This window comes from Desmodus rotundus, chromosome 11 (genome assembly GCF_022682495.2).
Source record: "Desmodus rotundus isolate HL8 chromosome 11, HLdesRot8A.1, whole genome shotgun sequence".
Lineage (NCBI taxonomy): Eukaryota > Metazoa > Chordata > Mammalia > Chiroptera > Phyllostomidae > Desmodus > Desmodus rotundus.
Window position 1 is genome coordinate 3,474,711 of NC_071397.1, and position 18,604 is coordinate 3,493,314.

An 18,604-nucleotide genomic window follows, 5' to 3' on the forward strand; every position below is an offset into this window, starting at 1 on the left:
AAATTTTGGTTCCAATGGAAATCAGATCCCGCTCAGAAATATTCCTTATGGCTTCCCATACTGTTCAGAGGAAAAGCCAAGTTCCCCTCTATGACCATAAAACCTTATAAGACCTGAATAGACACTTCTCCAAAGAGGACATACAGGTGGCCCATAGACCCATGAAAAGATGCTCAATGCCACTAATCATCAGAGAAATGCAAATAAAAACCACAATGAGATACAATCACACCTGTCAGAATGGCTGTCATCAAGAAATCAAAAAACAGCCCCGGCTGGTGTAGCTCATTGGATTGAGTGCTGGCCTGTGAACCAAAGAGTCGCCGGTTTGATTCCCAGTCAGGGCACATGCCTGGGTTGCAGGCCAGGTCCCTAGTAGGGGGCATGCAAGAGGCAACTACACATTGATGTTTCTCTCCCTCTCTTTCTCCCTCCTGTCCCCTCTCTAAAAGTAAATAAATAAAATCTTTAAAAAAAATGGATCTGTCTTTTGACCCCACTTCTGGGAATATATCCAAAGGAACCCAAAAAAAACTAATTTGAAAGAACATAAGCACCCCTACGTTCATTGCAGCGTTATTTACAATCACCAAGATATGGAAGCAGCCCAAGTGTCCATCAGTAGATGAGTGGATAAAACAACTATGAGCACTTACACAATGGAATTCTACTCGACCCTAAAAAAGGAAAAGTTTACCCTTTGCAACAGCATGTATGTGCCTGGAGAACATTATGCTAAGTGAAACAAGCCAGTTGAGAAAGACAAACACCATGATTTCACTCCTGTGTGGAATCTAATGAACAAACTGAACTAACGTGCAAAACAGAGGCAGACTTAGAGCGGGCTGACACCTAGTGGGGTGAGAGTCGGTGAGGGGGTGGAGGGATTGAGCAGAAAGGGAAAAGGACTCGCGGGCATGGACAACGGCGTGGTGATTGCTGTGAGGGAGGGGGTATAAGGGGGCTAAATGGTAATGGAAAAAATGCAATGAAGATTAAATTAAAAACGTAGAACTCTATGAAGGAATAAAAGGTTTACGGAATGAATGGGTGTACGCTAGCAGCAGCAGTTCAGATGACGAGAAATACAAGATAATACCCAAAGAAGGGCTTGGGGGGCCCCTCTCCTCTCATCCCCATCCTGCGCTCTGCGATCCCTCCTGAAAGGATTCCAGGACTCAGTTCCGACGCGTGATGTGTGGAAGCTTCCCCACACCAACAAGCAATTCTCGGAGGACAGCAGAGACCGAGAACTCAACTCCACTCTGATACCGTCTTCGCGAAGATAGAATCAGATCCACAGGTAAAGGGCTCGGTCCCACAGACCACCCTCCACTTCGGAGGCCCGTTCGTGCAAACCCCAGTGGTTGCCTGTGCTTCTGACCCACCAGCTGCACATCAGAGGGCCCTGCGACCCTTTCTTTGGGTTCGATTAGTTTGCTAGAACGGCTCACAGAACTCAGGAAAACCTGTATCCTCACTAGATTACCGACTTGTTAGCAAGGGAATTAAATAACACAAATCAAAAGCAGGTGAGGAGATACACAGAATGAGGTCCCAAAGGAAGAAGCTTCTGCCTCCTGGAGTTTGGGGCCCAGCAAGGTGGAAGTTCTGCTTCCTCAACGTGGAAGCTCAAGGAGGAAGGCCCAGGAGGTACTCTTTTTGGGGGTTTTATGGAGGCTTCATTTAGGAAGCCATGATTGACTAACTCATTGGCCACTGTTGATTAATTCAACCTCAAGCACGGCCCCCTCCATCCCCCCCAATCAGGGGTGGAACTGAAAGTTTGTAACCGCACGATTGGCTTCTATTGGGTGGGATCCAAAAGTCACCTCATTAACATAACAAGAACTCTCGCCTATTCCGGAATTTGTAAGGGGGCTGGGAGCTGTATGGGAGCTGTAAGCTAGGGACTGTGGAAGACTAAGTATGTCTGACCCGTAAATTTCGGTCATCTGAATGAACAAATATCTATGTATTTCTTAGAAATCACAAGAGTGCATCTCCTTTTGCCGAAGCCTGCCTCCTCTATAAAGTTCCTTCAACTGAAACCCTGAGAGGTGGAGCCAATCCGGCCCCACATAAACAATCAGAGCAAGGCTGCTTCTTGCCTTCAGGAGGAAGTTCCAAGCCAGACCTTTGGCTGTATAGAGGGCGTTAGCTCTTACTGCGACCCCACTATCAGGGATATTCGTACAGCAAATATTTCTGGAGAAGACTAAAACCCAAATGACGGCAGCCGATGGCCTGCGAAACAGGTGACGTTATGGTGGGCTGGTGAATTGTGATCAAAGCCTATCTCAAAGCTCAAGATCTACAAGCACCATGGGCGTCAATGGAGGTACCACGGGACCCCTGACGTCCTTTGTGCGCCCCCGTTCTCAGGGGAGGACGGTTAAGGACCGCGGCGGAGGATCCGCCGCTCCATCAAGCCCCGCCGCGCCTGCCTCTCTCTGGTGCGACCCCACCCACAAACTGACCCCCTCCGCTGTGGCCCAGCTCGTCCCGGGATTCGCTCTCCGCTGCCTTCCTAGTTCCCTTCACGCTCTCGAGGCCCCGCCCCTTCCGGTCTGCCCCGGCGCCACCGCCCAGGCGCGCCGCTCGCTTCCTTCTCGTTCTTACCGCGCGCAGCTCGAGGGCTGCCGCGGTCGCGTTTTGAGCGCAGAGGCGGGAATGTGGCGGGCGCGGGAAGGTCCACGCCGCGGCGTCCGGGCGACCACTGGAGTCCTCACTTTCTCCAGGCCTCGGAGCTGAGGCCCGAAACAGAACCGGAGCGGGCGGGCGGGAGGGGAGGCGACGCGGGTCCCAGGCATGGCATCCCGGGACACGGCGCCCGCTCAGGCTGAGAGCTCGGACCAGGCGCCCTGGGCTCAGCTGGAGGCCCCCGCCCGCCTCCTGCTGCAGGCGCTGCAAGCGGGGCCGGACGGGGCGCGGCGCGGCCTGGGGGTTCTGCGGGCTCTGGGCAGCCGCGGCGGGGAGCCCTTCGCCTGGGGCCGCGTCCTGGAGGCGCTGTGCCGGGAGGAGGCGGTCACGGAGGGCCCGGACTGTCGGCTGCAGTTGTAAGTGGTCCGCTCGGCCGCTGGCGGAGCGCCCGGCGCCGCATTTCACCGTCCACTGTCGGGTGGGGCAGGGGCTGGCGCCTCCTCCCTTTGGCTGGGTGTAAATGAATAATTATAAGTCATGGGCTCAAATCGATCTTGATTGTACATTCCATCTCTGAAAAATTGAACTCGTACCTTCAATATAGGCATACTTAAAGTACAAAGTGTACACATGTGTAAAAATACGTACACCATATCGTATACAAAAGTTGAAATTTAAAATGAGGTAAATGACAAATATCTGGTTGTGGTGGCTTTATATTATTTAATTTTTCAAAGCATAACAAACATTTTGCGGCAACTTCACTTTCCTTAAGGTTGGTGTTCTTGATCATTTCTAGTCTTGGGTGAATTTGAGCTTTTTTTTTCTTGCCTCTTTATGTGGCTGACAATTCCTAGTAGGTGCTGAGCTGTCAGCCCTGCCATTTTCTTATTTGGTTGTGATTCCGTTATTGGTATTCACTTCTTTTCAGGTGACCTTATAAGCCATGTGTCCGTTTCGTGAAGGTTCCGTTTTCTTAAAAAGTTAATACTGTACTCAAATGCATTTAACTGTTATGTTAAGTAAAATACACAGAAAGTTAAAAAACGGAGTGCCACCTGCAGCCTCTAGGGGTGTTAAGAGCTGGCCTTCCACTCTTGGAAACCCCTGCCTCAGAATTAGGCCAGGGCCAGTCCACGTATTAAATATTGGTAATACTTAATTTCTTGTGTTTTAGGTAAGTTGAAACAGAAGTTCTTATATTTTCTTCACATAGTCCTCTTTAGATTTATTTCAAGAGATGGATCAGGAGAACTTTCAAAACCCCCAAATTGGAGGCTATAGAAATGCTTCCCAGCTGTCTGGCTTTTTCTGGACAGAGTAAGGGGAGGGGGGACTTAACCTAAGGCCCCTGGATAGAACTGTACTTAAGTATCATTGGTGTCTTTTGTAATCATGTTTTATTTTATACATTTAACATTTATTCTGATAAGGGGGGGTCCATGTACAAAAAAAAAAGGCTAAAAGCCTTTTAAATAGGGTCTTCCTTACCTCTCTACTCCCAAATATCCTTCACCACAAATTGACCATGTTTTTAAACTTATACTCCAGTTTTCTCTCTCACTTAGTGTGCGTTTTCCACAAAGAAAGTTGCTCTTTTTGCTCTCATCCACATCCAGAGAGCCCGCGTGTGTGATGTGGAACAGCCCTTCAGAGCTGTGAGGAGGGAGGAGCAGAGGCCTGAGGGGTGGTGGGCTAGACGCAGGCAGGACTTGCCACCCCGACAAACCTCAGGTCACCTAGCATCTGGATTTGTGCCTTCACACTGTTACAGACGGCGACACTGCTGTGTCCTGAGCAGCCCTTGCTTGCATCTGGACACGTACTCTCAGAGTTAATCCATTCAGTGACTGTGCACCAAGTGCCTGCTAGGGGCTGGTGCTGTGCTGGGTACTGGGACACAGGAAGGAGACACACCGTCTGCCTCCCGGGACTCATTCTGGTGCGCGGAACATCAGGGCTGGGCAGACGTCACTGTGACTTCCCAGGGAATGCCAAGTGGGGCCCAGGGCCACAGACAGTACTGCACAGCATCTTGGAGTATTTTTACATAAAGTTTTGGGCAAGGACTTTCTTTCTTTTTTATGTAAAACAAGCACGAATTTTTGAGCTGAAATAGGAAGTGCCAAAGAGCAGGGCCCAGCGTAGAATAGTAGATGCTCAGCGAACACTCGGTGGATGGCTTGTGCTCTCCCCCCTCCATCCACTCTGGCTCACAGGTACCTCCCAGCCCCCCATCTGCCTGTTCCCATCTAGACTCTAGCTCTGCCCCATCTGCCCTGTGTTCCTTTCAGCGAGACCCTTACCTGCTTGTCTCCCTCTGATACTCAGGAAACCGCTGCTGCTGCGATTGCCCGTGTTAGGCCAGCGGAACCTGATGTCCCTGTTGATGGCAGTTAGGCCATCGCTCCCTGAAAACAGACTGCTCCCCCTGCTGCAGATCGCCCAGCAGGACCCAAGCCCCGACCCTGATGCCTGGCTCCAGGCCCTGGGGAAATTGCTGCAAAGGGACCTGGGTGTTGGGATCTCCGTTGAGGAAGCGTCCCCACTGTCTAAAAGCTGCCAGACGCAGCTCCGAGACCTGTGTAGGCGGCTGGGCCCGGGGGGCAGGAGGTTGAAGTTGGCCCAGCCTGCAGACGCTGAAGAGGAGAAAGAGGAGGACAAGGACTCCGAGCGGCCTAGGAAACGTAGAAAGGAGCCAGAAGAAGAGCCTGCCAGTCCTGAGAGGGAGAGGGCCCCCAAAAGGTTCCGGTGTTTGGAAAGGGAAGGAGAGGAAGGTTATGAGGAGGAGAGAGCTGGACGTGAGCCTTTGGAAACGCTGGCAGGTGGAGGAGGCACATCACCCGTTAAGAACCAGCCTGTTGTGGTGGCCGAGCCCACTGAGGCCCGTCAGAGTCTGGAGGATGCGAAGGGACCGGCCGAGAGTTTGGAGTTGCCGAAAGCTATCCAGGTACAAGGGTGAGGAGGCTGGGTTTAGAGTGATCCTTCAGGAGTAGGGGTTTGTCCAGGGCCAAAGCCAGCTGGGACACTTTCTCAATTTGTCTGTGGAGCAAGGGGCCGGAGGGTGGGATTAAGGGCGTGTAGTCCGCTCTACAGATTCTGGGGAAGGGGGTTAAGGGAGGTGGGAAACCCTTGACCTAATGATCTATAACTTGAGGTTAAAGGGTATCAGTCAAGAGGAGTGGCTCCAGAGCCACCCTGCCTTGCCATCCTGTGGAGTGGGGGGAATGATGTCAGCACCCAGCCCAAGGCCGGGGTCTACCCCCGTTGGGGTGGATGCAGAGAAGACAAGTCTGGACAGCTGGATTTGCACAGCCCGTGTCTACTTCGAGTTCTTAAGCTCTTTTCAAGGTTTAGGCTTTATGTTCTTGGCACTCTTGAGTCACCTTTGCCTACTAGCTCCTTCCAATTTGGGATCTTCTCAGGAGAGGGAGCTGAGGCTGGGCTTGAGGCCATGCCGTTGGGTAGGGACTTGGCGGTGACTGACTCTCCTCTACAGGACCAGGTTCCCAGGCTGCAGAAGGTGCTCAAGACTTTCGGGGAGGTGAGTGGCCTCCCCTGCTCACCATAGCCCTTCGCCGTCCTGGAGCCCAGCCGTGCTCAGGGAGGAGCCGGTGCAGTGAGGCACAGGGGGTCTGGACTGAAGACCCGAGGACAGTCACTGCAGGCTGTTTCCGGGCCCGAGGACAGATATGCCATCTGGTAGCACCTTCCCGAGTCCTCAGCCACCCACGCCAGTCGAAGGGGTGGCCTCAGTGACGTGTCATCAAGCACTCTGCCAGCCCTGACGTGGGGTTTGCCTTCCCAGGGGTTGGAGGGACTGGAGAGCGGCCCCCCAGTTGAACTGCGGCTTCTCCATGAATGCAGTCCCAGCCAGGTGAGTCCAGAAAGGTTGCGTGGACCTGAGGTTACATCCCCTCTCCCAGCCCTTCCATTTAACTTCGGGTCTCCCAGTCTCATGTGGCATTTTGGTAGGGGCTTTTTTTTTTGGTCTCTCAAGCAGGGGTCACCCTGAGTGGTTTTTTAGCCCTTGACTCCACCCCGTGGGGCAGCTCTCCCAGCCTTACCTTCCCCTGGGTGTCCTTGCCCTAGCCCTTTGCTGCCCAGTTGGCTTGAGACAGCCTAGCAGAGGCACATGGAATGTCCCTCTGTCCTCCCGCCCCACTCGGCAGGTGGACCTGCTGTGCGCCCAGCTGCAGCTCCCCCAGCTCTCGGACACAGGCCTTCTGCAGCTGTGCACCTGGCTGTTGTCGCTTTCACCAGATCTTAGCCTCAGCAATGCTACCGTGCTGGCCAGGAACCTCTTCCTGGGACGGGTAGGTCACTGGGGTGCGCTCAGACTGCCAGGCCCAGGCAGGGAGAGAGTCTGAGCCCTCAGCAGGGGGATGTTTGGGAGAGGGTGTTCCAGCTTTGCAGGCATCCGGCCTGTCCAGGCAGCCTGGGGCAAGGGAAGGGCATGGGCCCCTGGGCCCTCTACCCACATGGCGTGTAATTCCTCCCTGAGCTTCAAACCATTCCACAAGGATTTAGGCTCAGGGATTTGGGACCTGGGGAAGGGAGCTATGTGTCTTTTCCAGTGGGTGGGTCCATGTGAGTTCTAGATAAAAGAACTTTTTTTCCTCTGTAACATATATCACCATCTGAAATGTGTGTCTGCTAAACATTTATGGAAGGCAAGAAGAAATGGATTTAATAGTATTTTCCTCTCCATTGACTGTAGATCCTCTCCCTGACTTCCTCAGCCTCCCGCCTGCTCACAACTTCCCTGACTTCCTTCTGTGCCAAGTATACCCATGCCGTCTGCAGAGCCCTGCTAGGCCCCGTTCTCCGGTCCCCAGAAGCAGGTAACTAGAAACAGCCTTCATCCCAGCGTGACCCTGGCAGGAGCTGGGCATCCAACGAGTAAAACCTGTTACTTCCCTGATGGTGCCCTGTAATGAACTGAGCATTCTGTTCCCTGCAGTCCCATCCTCTCCTGCCACTTTGTCCAGACTTTCCCCTTCTGCTGTCCCCTACCCAGGTCCGGCTCAAACAGAGCTATTGTGTTGCCTTATGAAGGACAAGGCCCTGGAGCCAGACAGGCAGGTTCTAATCCTCGGGTGAGTGTACAGGCCTCCATACCCCCACTCCCACCTTCTCCCCCTGACCACGTCTATTCCTGGCATTGTGGAGCTGGAGCCACTGGGCACCAGCCCCTGTGCCCGAAAGATTGGCGGTGCCCCTCCTGCTGTTGTCTGAACCTGACCGGTGCCTTCCCACCTGGGCCCGTGCAAGTTGCTGCTCTGAGCCCCTGCCCAAGCCGGGATTTTGGTCTTCCTGCCAGGTGCCTCGTGGAATGCAGGAAAGAGGCTGGTGGTCCCGGCTCTGGAGGAGTTCACAGCGTAGTTGGCAGTTGACACTGTGGTTAGGAGCGCTGGCTCTGGAGTCACACAGGACATGGTTTTAAATGTCAGCTTTGCTTTTTTTTTTTTCGATGTGTGATTCAAACAGGTTATTCTACTAAGAAGCTCTCAGAGCTGCTTCATTTGAGAAATGGGGATAATACTCACTGTGTAGGATTTCTCTAGATATTACATGTGGTAATTCATATAAAGATCTCAGCACAGTACCTGGCACTTAGTAAATGCTAAGAAATTGTTATTACATTGGAATTAAAATTGGGGGGTTGACACACAGACATGCAGAACTAACGAGCAGGCAAGACCCCATTGGACACCAACGTGAAATACATCATGCTAAGTGTAATATGAATGGGGACAGTCTGAAAAGTAAGATTAGCCTCCACAGACTGAGCACCGTCTCGGTGCTGTAGGTTCATTATGTCCGTTAGTCCTCACGCGGTCTGGTGAGGTAGGTGCTGCCGCTGCCTTCAAGATGCTCAGAGAGGTTAAGGGATGTGCCCCGAGGTCACACAGTGAGCGAGGGAGAAGGGCTGGGACAAAACCCAAGTCTGGCAGCCCAGGAAGCCACACTGTGTGCCATGCTGCCTTTCCAGATGAGCTGAGGACCATGGTAGCACAGGAAGCACAGCTGGAGGGGACCCACCGCGGGTGGGGCCCCAAGGGGAAGGCTCGCCTGCTCCAGGAGGCCTCGTGTGTGCCATCTCGCCCACCGTTAGGTTCCCTGGGTCACCCTCAGCTTTTGTACTCAGGACGTGTTCTTGGCTCCTGGTTATTTCTCAGGGGACCTTCATACACCCCACTGCTAAATCCATTGTCATCTCCCGGGGTCTTGGGTTGTGGCCTTCCCAGCACAGAGTATGGGCTCTCAACAGTGGCTACTGGGCAGCCAGTGGAGTTGGGGGGTGTGACTCCTTCCTCTGGTGCTGGGGAGCTTAGCTGTCCCCAGGGCCTTGCCCTGCCTTGGGGTAGGAGCGGTAGATACCCAGGATTGGTTGGGAGGCCAGCCTTAACCAACATGGGGCCCTGTGCTTTACAGACAGATCCTGGAGTTGCCCTGGAAGGAGCAGACTTTCTCGGTGTTGCAGTCACTCCTGGAGCGGCAGGTGAGCAGGCTGCCTTGGGGAAGAGCGCACAAAGAAGCGCTGCGGGGCTGCGGGGCTGCGGGGCTGCGGGGCTGCGGGGCTGGGGCTGTGGGCGGGCGGGCAGGGGGCGGAGTGAGGGGGGGCCTGGGTGACGCAGGGGCAGGCAGGACTGCTGCCCTACATCTGGGGCGGGGGAGGGGCTGTGGCTGTGGGAGAGCCCTGGGCTTAAAGGCTGGTAGCAGAGAGCTGCCTGCCTGGTGAATCCCAGCAATGCCTTTTACAGCCTCTGCGGCCCTGGGGAGGGACTTTCTGATGTGTGTGTGTGCATTTGGTTTTATTTCTGAGTGGGTCATACATTCATATGTTCACAATCCTGGAAGCTCAAAAAGATAATAGTGATATTCCCCAGCCATCGGATTGCCCTCCCCAAGCTGAGTCAGTGTTACTAGTGTCAGGGGGTCCCTCCCAGAGACGCCCGTATCTAGGACACAGGTATAAACGCACTCTTCCCTCGCTTTTTACGTAGGTGGTGACAGCCAGCACGGTGCTCTGTGTTTTGCTTTGTTCACTTCACAGTATGTTTTGACAGTTTTTCCATATCAGTACCTAAACTCCTGCCGCATTTGTTTATAACCTCTTTATGCCTCAGCTTCCCCACGTGCTAAAGGGAGTGGTGGCAGCACCCACCACGGAAGGCTGTGGCGAGGTTCAAATGGGGTAGTTGGTGTACAGTGCGCGAGTGTGCCTGGTGCATAATGATGTTTACTGCAGTATTATTGTGAAGAGCTGTTGTTACGCCGGCAGTACTACTCCTGCGATCTGCAGCCTCTAAGCCAGGCTGGGACCCCCGGCCTCCCTTGCTTCCAGTCGGAGCCTTTGCAAAGGTTGCCATGAGCTTCTGAGACCTGTGTGCCAGCTGTATGTGCGTTATCTCGTTTAATCTTTTCCACAGCCTTCAGAGTTAGAGTGCATGAGCCCCATTTTATAGATGTGGAGACTGAGGCTTAGCTTGGTTAAGTGATCTGCACAGGGTCACCTAGTTAAGAAGTGGTGGAACTGGGAATTAAATGCAAGGCCTTTTCTCGTGCTGCTGTCTTAAATCCCAATGTGTGCAGGTGGAGACGACCCCCGAGAAGTTCAGTGTGTTGATGGAGAGGCTCTGTAAGGAGGGGCTGGCAGCCACCACGTCCATGGCCTATGCCAAGCTCATGCTGACAGTGATGACCAAGTATCAGGCCAATGTGAGTGTTGACAGGCCCACGAGGGCTGCTCCTGCCGCTCGGCGCCTGCATGAGGGTGTACCTGTGTTTGCCAGGGAGAAAGCTTTGAATGTTAGCCAAGGAAACCACAAGCTCAAGCCCAGGACTAGGGGATGAGACTACTTAAGATTTCACTCATCCAGCCAACATCACTGTGGGCCAGATGCCATATGGGGAATCAACAGTGACCATATCACGGTCGCTACCCTTGACCTGACCCTCTCCCCTAACACTGGGTTAGTGAGAAGGGGGTGAGATGATAAACAAATCACTGTAATCTCTGGTAGGAGCCAGGTGACAGGTGTGCACAGGGCTCTTGGTGACAGGAAGAGGGGGCAACTAAACCTTGTTTGTGGTTGTGAATTGAGATGGGATTCCTGACTTTTAAAAGGTGATAGTTAAGGGTCAGGATGGAGGAAAGGGCGTTCAGGGCAAAGCGACCTGTAAGCAGGGAGTGTCCAAAGGGTCTGCAGGTAGCTCATTGTAGCTGGGGCCTGCAACCAGGAGAGCTGAGGATGGTCGGGGATGAGGGTGGCTAAAACACCACGAGCTAATGCTTGCATAGCTCCTGCTACATCTCAGGCACTGCTCTAAGTCCTTTACATCTGTGCACTCACTAGTTTATTACACGCGTTAGCACTGTGAGAGGATACTATGATTAGCTCCATTTTACAGAAAAAGAAATTGAGACTCTGAATGGTTAAAGTAACTTGCCCAAGGCCACCTTGCCAAGCCACGGTAGCATCTTGCAAAGGGCCCTGTGGGTTATGGTGAGGAGCTTGGACTTTATCTCTCTTTTTTTTTTTTTAAGATTTTATTTATTTATTTTTAGAGAGAAGGGAAGGGAGGTAGAAAGAGAGGGAGAGAAACATCAATGTTTGGTTGCCTCATGTGTGCCCTGTACCGGGGACCTGGCCTGCAACCCAGGCATGTGCCCTCACTGGGAATCGAACCAGCGACCCTTAGGTTCGCAGGCTGGTGCTCAATCCACTGATCCACACCAGCCAGGGCTGGACTTTATCATGAAGGCCAGGTATTCCGGGCTGTGGGCTCTTTACCTTTTTCTTGAGAGACACAGACCCATTTGATGGTTTGCTAAAAGCTATAGCTCCTCCCAGAAAGAAAGTGAATACGTGAGCACACGTCTTGTGAACGCCTATCAGGAGGCTCCTGGACCCTTCGGGATGGATCCTGGAAGGAGGACCTCCAATACGAGGCCTCAGGAGTCATCCCAGGGCCACTGGCCAGAGTGACGTGGTCAGGCTTGCGTTTCGTAAGAAACCTCTGGCGTCTTTAAGGAGCAGGGATGAGAGAGTGAAGATACAGGGTTGAGACCCATCAGGAGGTTGTAGCAACAGGTTAGGGAAGGAGAAGTGTGGCCCAGAAGGAAGGTGGCAGTCGCAGTGACTGTCTCTGAACACAGTTTCCTCATCCGTAACTAGGAGGGTCATGAGGATGTTGCGAACAAACGCACGTAATGTGCTGCCTCGTAGTAAGCCCTCGGTTGTCAGTGGTTACTCCTGTGGCTGACTTAGTAAGTTGTGCAGTTAGTCCCCAGGTCCACCAGAGCCCAAAGACTTTGCTTCACCATGGTGAAATGATGAGGTTCGATTGCTCTGGGAGTCATTGCTTCCCTCCATCGTCCTTAAGTCCTAGATTCCTCCCCTTTCTGAGTGGAGCCCAGGGTCGGGTGGGAGGGGAGAGGCTGTCTTGACCTGGTTCTTCCTTCTCCCTAGATCACTGAGGCCCAGAGGCTGGGCCTGGCCGCGCCCCTGTGGCTCAACACCACTTTCCTGAGGAAGTCCCTGCAGGCCGCGCTGAGACGTCTGGGCCCCTGACCTTCCACCAGGGGACCGCTCTCCTAGAGCTCTCACCAGCTTCCTGAAGGATACTTCCGCCCTCAGCCCCTCTCCCGACCCCTTGCCTGGGGGCAAAGGCTGAGCCTGGCCGTCCCAGGCATCTGCTGCCTGCTGTTCCAGGCGGCAGAGAGGCCATCTGGACCTCCCAAGCAGCAGCAGGGTGCCAGGCGCAGGGGGCTGGATTTCCGAGCGCTGCCGACCGGGGCTCACTCCTTGTCCTTTCTACCTCAGAAACCAGCCTGCGAGCCCCAGTAGGGTCACGGCGGACCCAGAGCCATCTACGATTCTCTGGGGGCCTGCGCGCTCAGCACAGTGGGACCTTTGCACTGCCAAGACTGGAATGATGATTTATCAGTGCTGTTTAATAAAAAGCGAGAAATTCCACAATGTCTTACTAGAAGCAGTCCCTGCATTCCTACTAACTGGGGATTTGTCGAAAGTCAACTCACCAGCACCCCTGCCACCACTCCACCCTGCCCAGTGACAAGGGGCATTTCTTCCCAGTGAACTGTAGGGGAAGGTGGTAGAGTTCTGAAGTTTATTCGTTCACATTCTGTGAGCCCGATGATGTGTGATAGCACCACCCAACCCTATTAGGCATCTGGTGAGTAGGTGAGCTGGGCAGCAACCTGGGGGCGGGGGGGCGGGCTTGAAGGTGGGAGTGACACCTTCCAGAGCTGGGGAAGGCTTTTGGGCAGAAGACATTTGAGTACGCATAGAGGGGCCCTGGGGTCACTGGGCAGAGAAGAGGATGTGGCCTGTGGAACTTGGAGAGGCAGGGTGTGCAATATGGTGGGTGTGCACCTGCTTTACATCTTCCATAGCCCCTGGCTGGACACCTGGTCATAGTAAACACTTACAGGCAGATGTTACTGAAGCAACTGCCCGGTGAAAGTTCTTTAAAGTACTTTTCCAGCTCTTCCTCATTGCAGGCTTTGAGGGGCCAAGAACACAACTTTTATTGACATGTCCCTTCTCACAACTCCCTCGGAAGCCGGGAGCCCCACATTAGATAGAGCAAGATGAGGGGGAGAAAGGCCAGGAGATGTGCGGGGACGGCAGGAGGAAGTGGGCAGGGGAAGTCTAAAGACAAACATGCAGGAATTGCACCCTCTCGCGGCCTAATACATGTGACTTCGGAAGCTCAAGCCCCCGACCTAGCCTCTCTTCCTTATGGGCCTGGCAGCTGCGGCCGCAAACGAGGATAGAGTCTCAAGGTGCCGCGGGCATCCAGGACCGCAGCGTCTCAGGTGGTCCCGGCGCTAATCTAACAGTGCCACGCGCGGCAGCGCCCTCCAGCGGCCGCAGACGGGAATGAAGTGACCGAGCGCACTCGGGAGGGGAGCCACCAGGCATCTCTCGCGAGAACAAGATCCCTATTTGAGCGCATGCGCGAATTGAGTTAGTCTCTCTTTTCCTGTATTTGCGGCGTGAGGAGTCATGAGGTGAGTGATATTTAGGGTGCTATCCGTACTCATCCACGCCTCCAGGCACCTCCATGGGGAAGGAGACCCTACGGATGGGATTGGGGGGTCCTTGCCCTTGCATCGCTGCGGGGCATTTCTTGCCGGTCGTGCGCCCGCAGCACCCAGTGGCGTCCCTCTTTCCCGGGGCCTGCATCTGGTTCTCGGACCCAAATCTCCTAACCTGGTGTCTGCAAACACCCACTCGCTGAGTCTGGGGCGCCTCACCACGTCGAGGGTGCTGGTCCGCGGCACCCGGGCCCTGAACGCGGGTCTTGATTGTGTCTCGCAGCAGCAAAGTCTCCCGCGACACCCTCTACGAGGCGGTGCGGGAAGTCCTGCACGGGAACCAGCGCAAGCGCCGGAAGTAAGCGCGGGCCTCCGCGGGAGGGCAGTCCCGGGGGGCTTGGGGTGGCGCGGGCCGCCGGCTAACTGGTTCCTTTCTCTAAGGTTTTTGGAGACGGTGGAGTTGCAGATCAGCTTGAAGAACTATGACCCGCAGAAGGACAAACGCTTCTCGGGCACCGTCAGGTTGGCACCGTTCTGACCCCACCCAGCATTCAGTGCCCCGGTGTCGGGCTCTTGCCTCGAGGCTGCTGTTGAGTCCGAGGGGGGGACAAGGCACGCGCGGCACTGAAGTGCCCGGGTAGTTCAGACCCCCTGCTCCGGGCAGGCGCGGCTGGACGGACCCCCACCCTGGGTCTTAAAACAAGAGGGGAGGCGTGGGGAGGCCTTAGCCGAGCCCGCCGGCTAGTTTGAGAAGCCAGGCTAGTTGTCGGTGAACGTGGACGCTCTGGGTAAGACTCAGTGGCTGCTGCGGTCCCAGACCCGTTCACCTGCCGCGCGACCCAGGGCTGAGCGTGACCTGTCCTGTCCCCGCAACCGCAGGCTTAAGTCCACTCCCCGTCCCAAGTTCTCCGTGTGTGTTCTGGGGGACCAGCAGCACTGTGATGAGGCCAAGGCCGTGGACATCCCCCACATGGACATCGAGGCGCTGAAGAAACTCAACAAGAACAAGAAGCTGGTCAAGAAGCTGGGTGAGTGTGGGGGTGCGGTGGGAACGTGGTACTTCTGCCACACGGACGTTCGAATACGGAGGGTGGGTTGTGACGGAAAGGAGCTGCTGGGGTTGGTAAACTTGAGTGAGGAGAGCGCTCTTTGTATTTGTTTTGAGAATTGAAGTTTGCTGTAAGGGAGGGAAGCTGGGTGGGTGGGGGTTCTTTCTAAACAGGTGAGGTCTGTTGACTTAGTCACGTGCTGGTTTCTGGATTGCAGTTTCCACTTTAAGCTCCAGGTTAATTTCTTTGGAATCTGTGCTGTAAACGTTTTTCAGGGAGGAAATGGGTACCCCAGTGGTCATAGGGTGGGAAAGGAGGAAGGCAGGGTTGGCCAGAGTGTGCGTTCCCCGTTGCAGCGTGGGGAGTGGGTCAGCCGGGCTTCTGGTGGTAGGTTTTCTAAATGTTGCACCAGTGACCGTCCACAGGGTGGAGATGGCTACGTGGGAGCGAGGGGGAGATGCTGGTTCGGGGCCACTTCTGTGGCTGGTTCCCAGAGCCCTGTTGGGAGGTCGGCCTTTTGGGGCCCTAAGCGTGCGATGCATTACTCCCTTTACCAGCCAAGAAGTACGATGCCTTTTTGGCCTCAGAGTCTCTGATCAAGCAGATCCCACGAATCCTGGGCCCGGGCCTGAATAAGGCTGGCAAGTTCCCTTCCTTGTTGACCCACAACGAGAACATGGTGGCCAAAGTCGATGAAGTCAAATCCACAATTAAGTTCCAGATGAAGAAGGTGAGGCGGTCTGGCTGGAGGCGAAGGTTCGGCCATGGTAACGGGTGGAGGGTCCTGGAGCTTGCCCTCCTCCTCTACATAGGAGCCCGGGTTTGCATTGCTCTGGTGCTTAAGATGGGCCCCGTCGTCCTGGCCTGGGGCCAGAGCATGGGCCGTCTGCCTAGTGTGTGTTTCCAGTCTTCCGTGTTCTCCTCTTCTAGCCGCCAGCCTGTGACCGTCCTCTCCCCACAGGTGCTGTGTCTGGCAGTGGCTGTTGGCCACGTGAAGATGACGGATGATGAGCTTGTGTACAACATCCACTTGGCTGTCAATTTCCTGGTGTCACTGCTCAAAAAGAACTGGCAGAACGTCCGGGCGTTGTACATCAAGAGCACCATGGGCAAGCCCCAGCGCCTGTACTGAGGCACAGCTTAATAAACTCTACTGCTACTGTTGGCCGTGTCTGCCTGTGACTGGGGGAGCTGACGCTGTGTGCCACAGCACAGTGCTGGGGAACCGTTTTGCCCGTACTGTACACCAGAAGGGATGCTTACTGTCCTCAAAACCACGGTCTTGCTCTGATCTCAGATGTCCACAGCATCTGAGTGCAGTCGCTGACCAGGACTGAAGCTTTTCTAGTGCCCTTCAGGGCGGAACTCCAGCCTGTAATGCATTCCCGGTGCTCAGGAGTGGGGAAGCTTCACGCTGAGGATATTGACGCAGCTCTCCGCAGCTTGCTGAATGTATGCCTTGTGTGTGAGGTGCTTAGTGTGCGGTTGCTTGGTTGGTTTTTTTGTTTTTTCTCTAAATCGAGCACTTGGGATCTTGGTCTGTAGGGTCACAGGTTTGTTACAAATGGAGATTGGGTTCCTAGATGCTTCCGACGGGAGCAGTCCACAGACCCTGAAGTTGGTCTAATATTCGCTTGCCTGACCACAAACTGAATACGCTATGTTTAAGGTAGTATTTTATTACATAATATTTTTAGGAAAATACAACGTTGTAATTCGTGGACCCTGCTGATCTTTTTTAAGGGAGTAATGGGTGGGATTGGGCTGTGGAAATATCCAGGCTCTGCCCTCTTCCCTGACCGGAGGGACTTGCACTGGAAAAGCAGCTTGCTGTGCTGGCAAACAGCTGACTTGAGTCTACTTCATTTAACTTTGGTAAATACAGGAATCAGGTCGCCCCACCGATTTGAATAGAGCCAAAAGGCTAATCCAAAGCATAAAGAAAAATGCTGCGCCTTCTCAAAACAAGATTTGTCTGGCCTTTTTAAAACTAAGAACTGTACGAGGTTCTCACCAAAGACCTCGAGCAGTTTCTTTGCCATTTAAGCTTTTACAAAGTTGGCAGGTACACGGAATCAGATGAGCAATGAATTTTGGTTCTCGCTAGGCCTCGCTCTCTGGTCTGTTGAAGCATTAGGAGTAGTGGAATAGGCTTGAACGATGTTCCCTTACCTAAGGAGGGGAAAACCTGGCTATAAAATTAGGGCCCAATTTTATTGAAGTTTATGTATAGTAAAAATGGAAGCTTATGTAAAATTTGGCCTTAGAGTGAAATGATTTTTATTTGGGAATTTCTGAAGTTCTATAATCAAGGGGTGTGGGAAGGGCAATACTTAAATAGGGTAAGAAAATTTGATGACTAGGGGAGAGTAACAAGTAATTCACAAGTGTATGTTTCATGCTTTGTCTCTACTACGAAACGCCTTATAGAGCACCGAACACAATTTAAAAAGAGCCATGAGGCAAAGGCATAAAACAGGTGGGCCCCCAGCTGCACCTGTGACGGCCCCCGCTGAGGGCCCTGATGGGCACCCACGTGCGGTCCACCTCTGAGCCTAAGACCAGAAACATCGGCTGGGGCAGTGGTCCTGTGGTGAATGACGTCACAGTGGAGCCAAGGGTTCCCGAGGTCTCCTGACCTCGCATGGGTGCTCGGTTGGTTGGGTGCAAGACGACCAGCCACGGATCACCTGTGTGGGCTGATAGTTCCCCCAACTGCCTGAGTTTGAATTCCAGAGCCCTTGTGAGCCTGTTGCTTCCCTGAAACTCGAGTTTTCAGGTTGAAAGTGTGGGTGCTGGTGGTGCCTGCCTGAGAGACAGGAGTCCCAACCTAACAGCATTGCGTGCTTTGCGCAGTGCCAGACACTTGGTGCTCCCACAGCAGTGTTAAAATGGTGACGGTGTGGTCGTCGGCATAAACGTGCTGGACCTGGTGCACAAGTGTCAGTGGGGTTCAGCACAGCCTGAGTGGAGGCGATCCGGAGGACTCCTCGTTCGTGTCCTGAGGAATGGGGAGAACAAAGCCCATCACGCCCTCTTGCCTGAAGTAAGCCAAGGAATAAATCCTTAAAAAGTATGGAAACTAGAACTACTTGGGAACTTGAATCTGAGTTTAAATCAAACCTACTCCGCTGTATACATCTGAGCCCTGAGTACTGGGGTGAGAGTCCTTACAGACCAGCCGTATTAAACACGCTGACTCAACGCTCTGAGCTGGGCTCTGGGGGCCGTTTGGAACACGGGCTGCCCTCGGGAGGCCCACAGCTCCTCAACCAGCAGGAAAGTAGGCAGTGGACCGGGGAAGACAATGGAGAACACGTGGGGGGACAGGCTCTTTCTGTTGCAAATGAGGGTTGAGCTACTTTCATCAAATCCCAGCCTGTAGTGTGATGGTCCAAAGCTCAGCGTACACCTGAGTTAGAATTTAGGATTCAGTTATCCGGGGGGCCCCAGTTTTCCAGCGGTTGTGCTAAGGGAAATGAAGCACCCTCATGACCCCCCCCCCCCCCCGCTCTGGCTTTGACTGGAGTTGACAAAAACCCGTCACCCCTCCCCTTTCCCTGGAAACAGCGGAACAGAAGCAGAGGGGCAGGAAAGCCAGGACTGCCGGTCCCTGAGAGCCCTGGGTTTGGGGCTCACGAGACCCTTACCCTGGTTCCTTCCCTACTTTGGAACCTCAGAAGTAGTCATCACCCACTTTGTGTTACATTTGTGGTTGGGGGCAGGGGGTAGAAAAAAGAGAAAGCGAGGAGGCTGGTCATTTCACTCCTTGAATTTTCTGCATGAGACCTACATTGCCTGAAGGCTGATTACTGGCGACCAGCGAAGGCAACAAGCC

At 53.8% G+C, this 18,604-nt stretch overlaps 2 protein-coding genes across 5 annotated transcripts; both read left to right on the forward strand.

The window, feature by feature from the left end:
• Positions 1 to 2,595: 2,595 nt before the first annotated feature.
• Positions 2,596 to 12,636, forward strand: FANCE (FA complementation group E). 4 transcript variants are annotated; one of them, XM_024558091.4, is made up of 10 exons: positions 2,596 to 3,059; positions 4,975 to 5,593; positions 6,143 to 6,187; positions 6,452 to 6,520; positions 6,816 to 6,959; positions 7,364 to 7,487; positions 7,664 to 7,742; positions 9,082 to 9,148; positions 10,243 to 10,368; positions 12,123 to 12,636. In XM_024558091.4, the coding sequence occupies exons 1-10, from the start codon at positions 2,812 to 2,814 to the stop codon at positions 12,222 to 12,224; spliced, it is 1,623 nt and encodes a 540-aa protein (XP_024413859.3). In that variant the 5' UTR covers positions 2,596 to 2,811; the 3' UTR covers positions 12,225 to 12,636. The 4 variants fall into 4 exon arrangements, 3 of the variants coding, with proteins under 3 accessions (XP_024413859.3, XP_053770221.1, XP_053770222.1); XM_053914246.2 differs by lacking the exon at positions 10,243 to 10,368; XR_008425600.2 differs by lacking the exon at positions 7,664 to 7,742 and having other exon boundaries at positions 2,597 to 3,059.
• Positions 12,637 to 13,623: 987 nt separating this feature from the next.
• Positions 13,624 to 15,930, forward strand: RPL10A (ribosomal protein L10a). Its single transcript, XM_024558011.3, has 6 exons — positions 13,624 to 13,690; positions 14,001 to 14,075; positions 14,159 to 14,239; positions 14,597 to 14,745; positions 15,324 to 15,496; positions 15,728 to 15,930. Exons 1-6 carry the CDS (start codon positions 13,686 to 13,688, stop codon positions 15,896 to 15,898), a joined length of 654 nt encoding a protein of 217 aa, XP_024413779.1. The 5' UTR covers positions 13,624 to 13,685; the 3' UTR covers positions 15,899 to 15,930.
• The last annotated feature ends 2,674 nt before the right edge of the window (positions 15,931 to 18,604 follow it).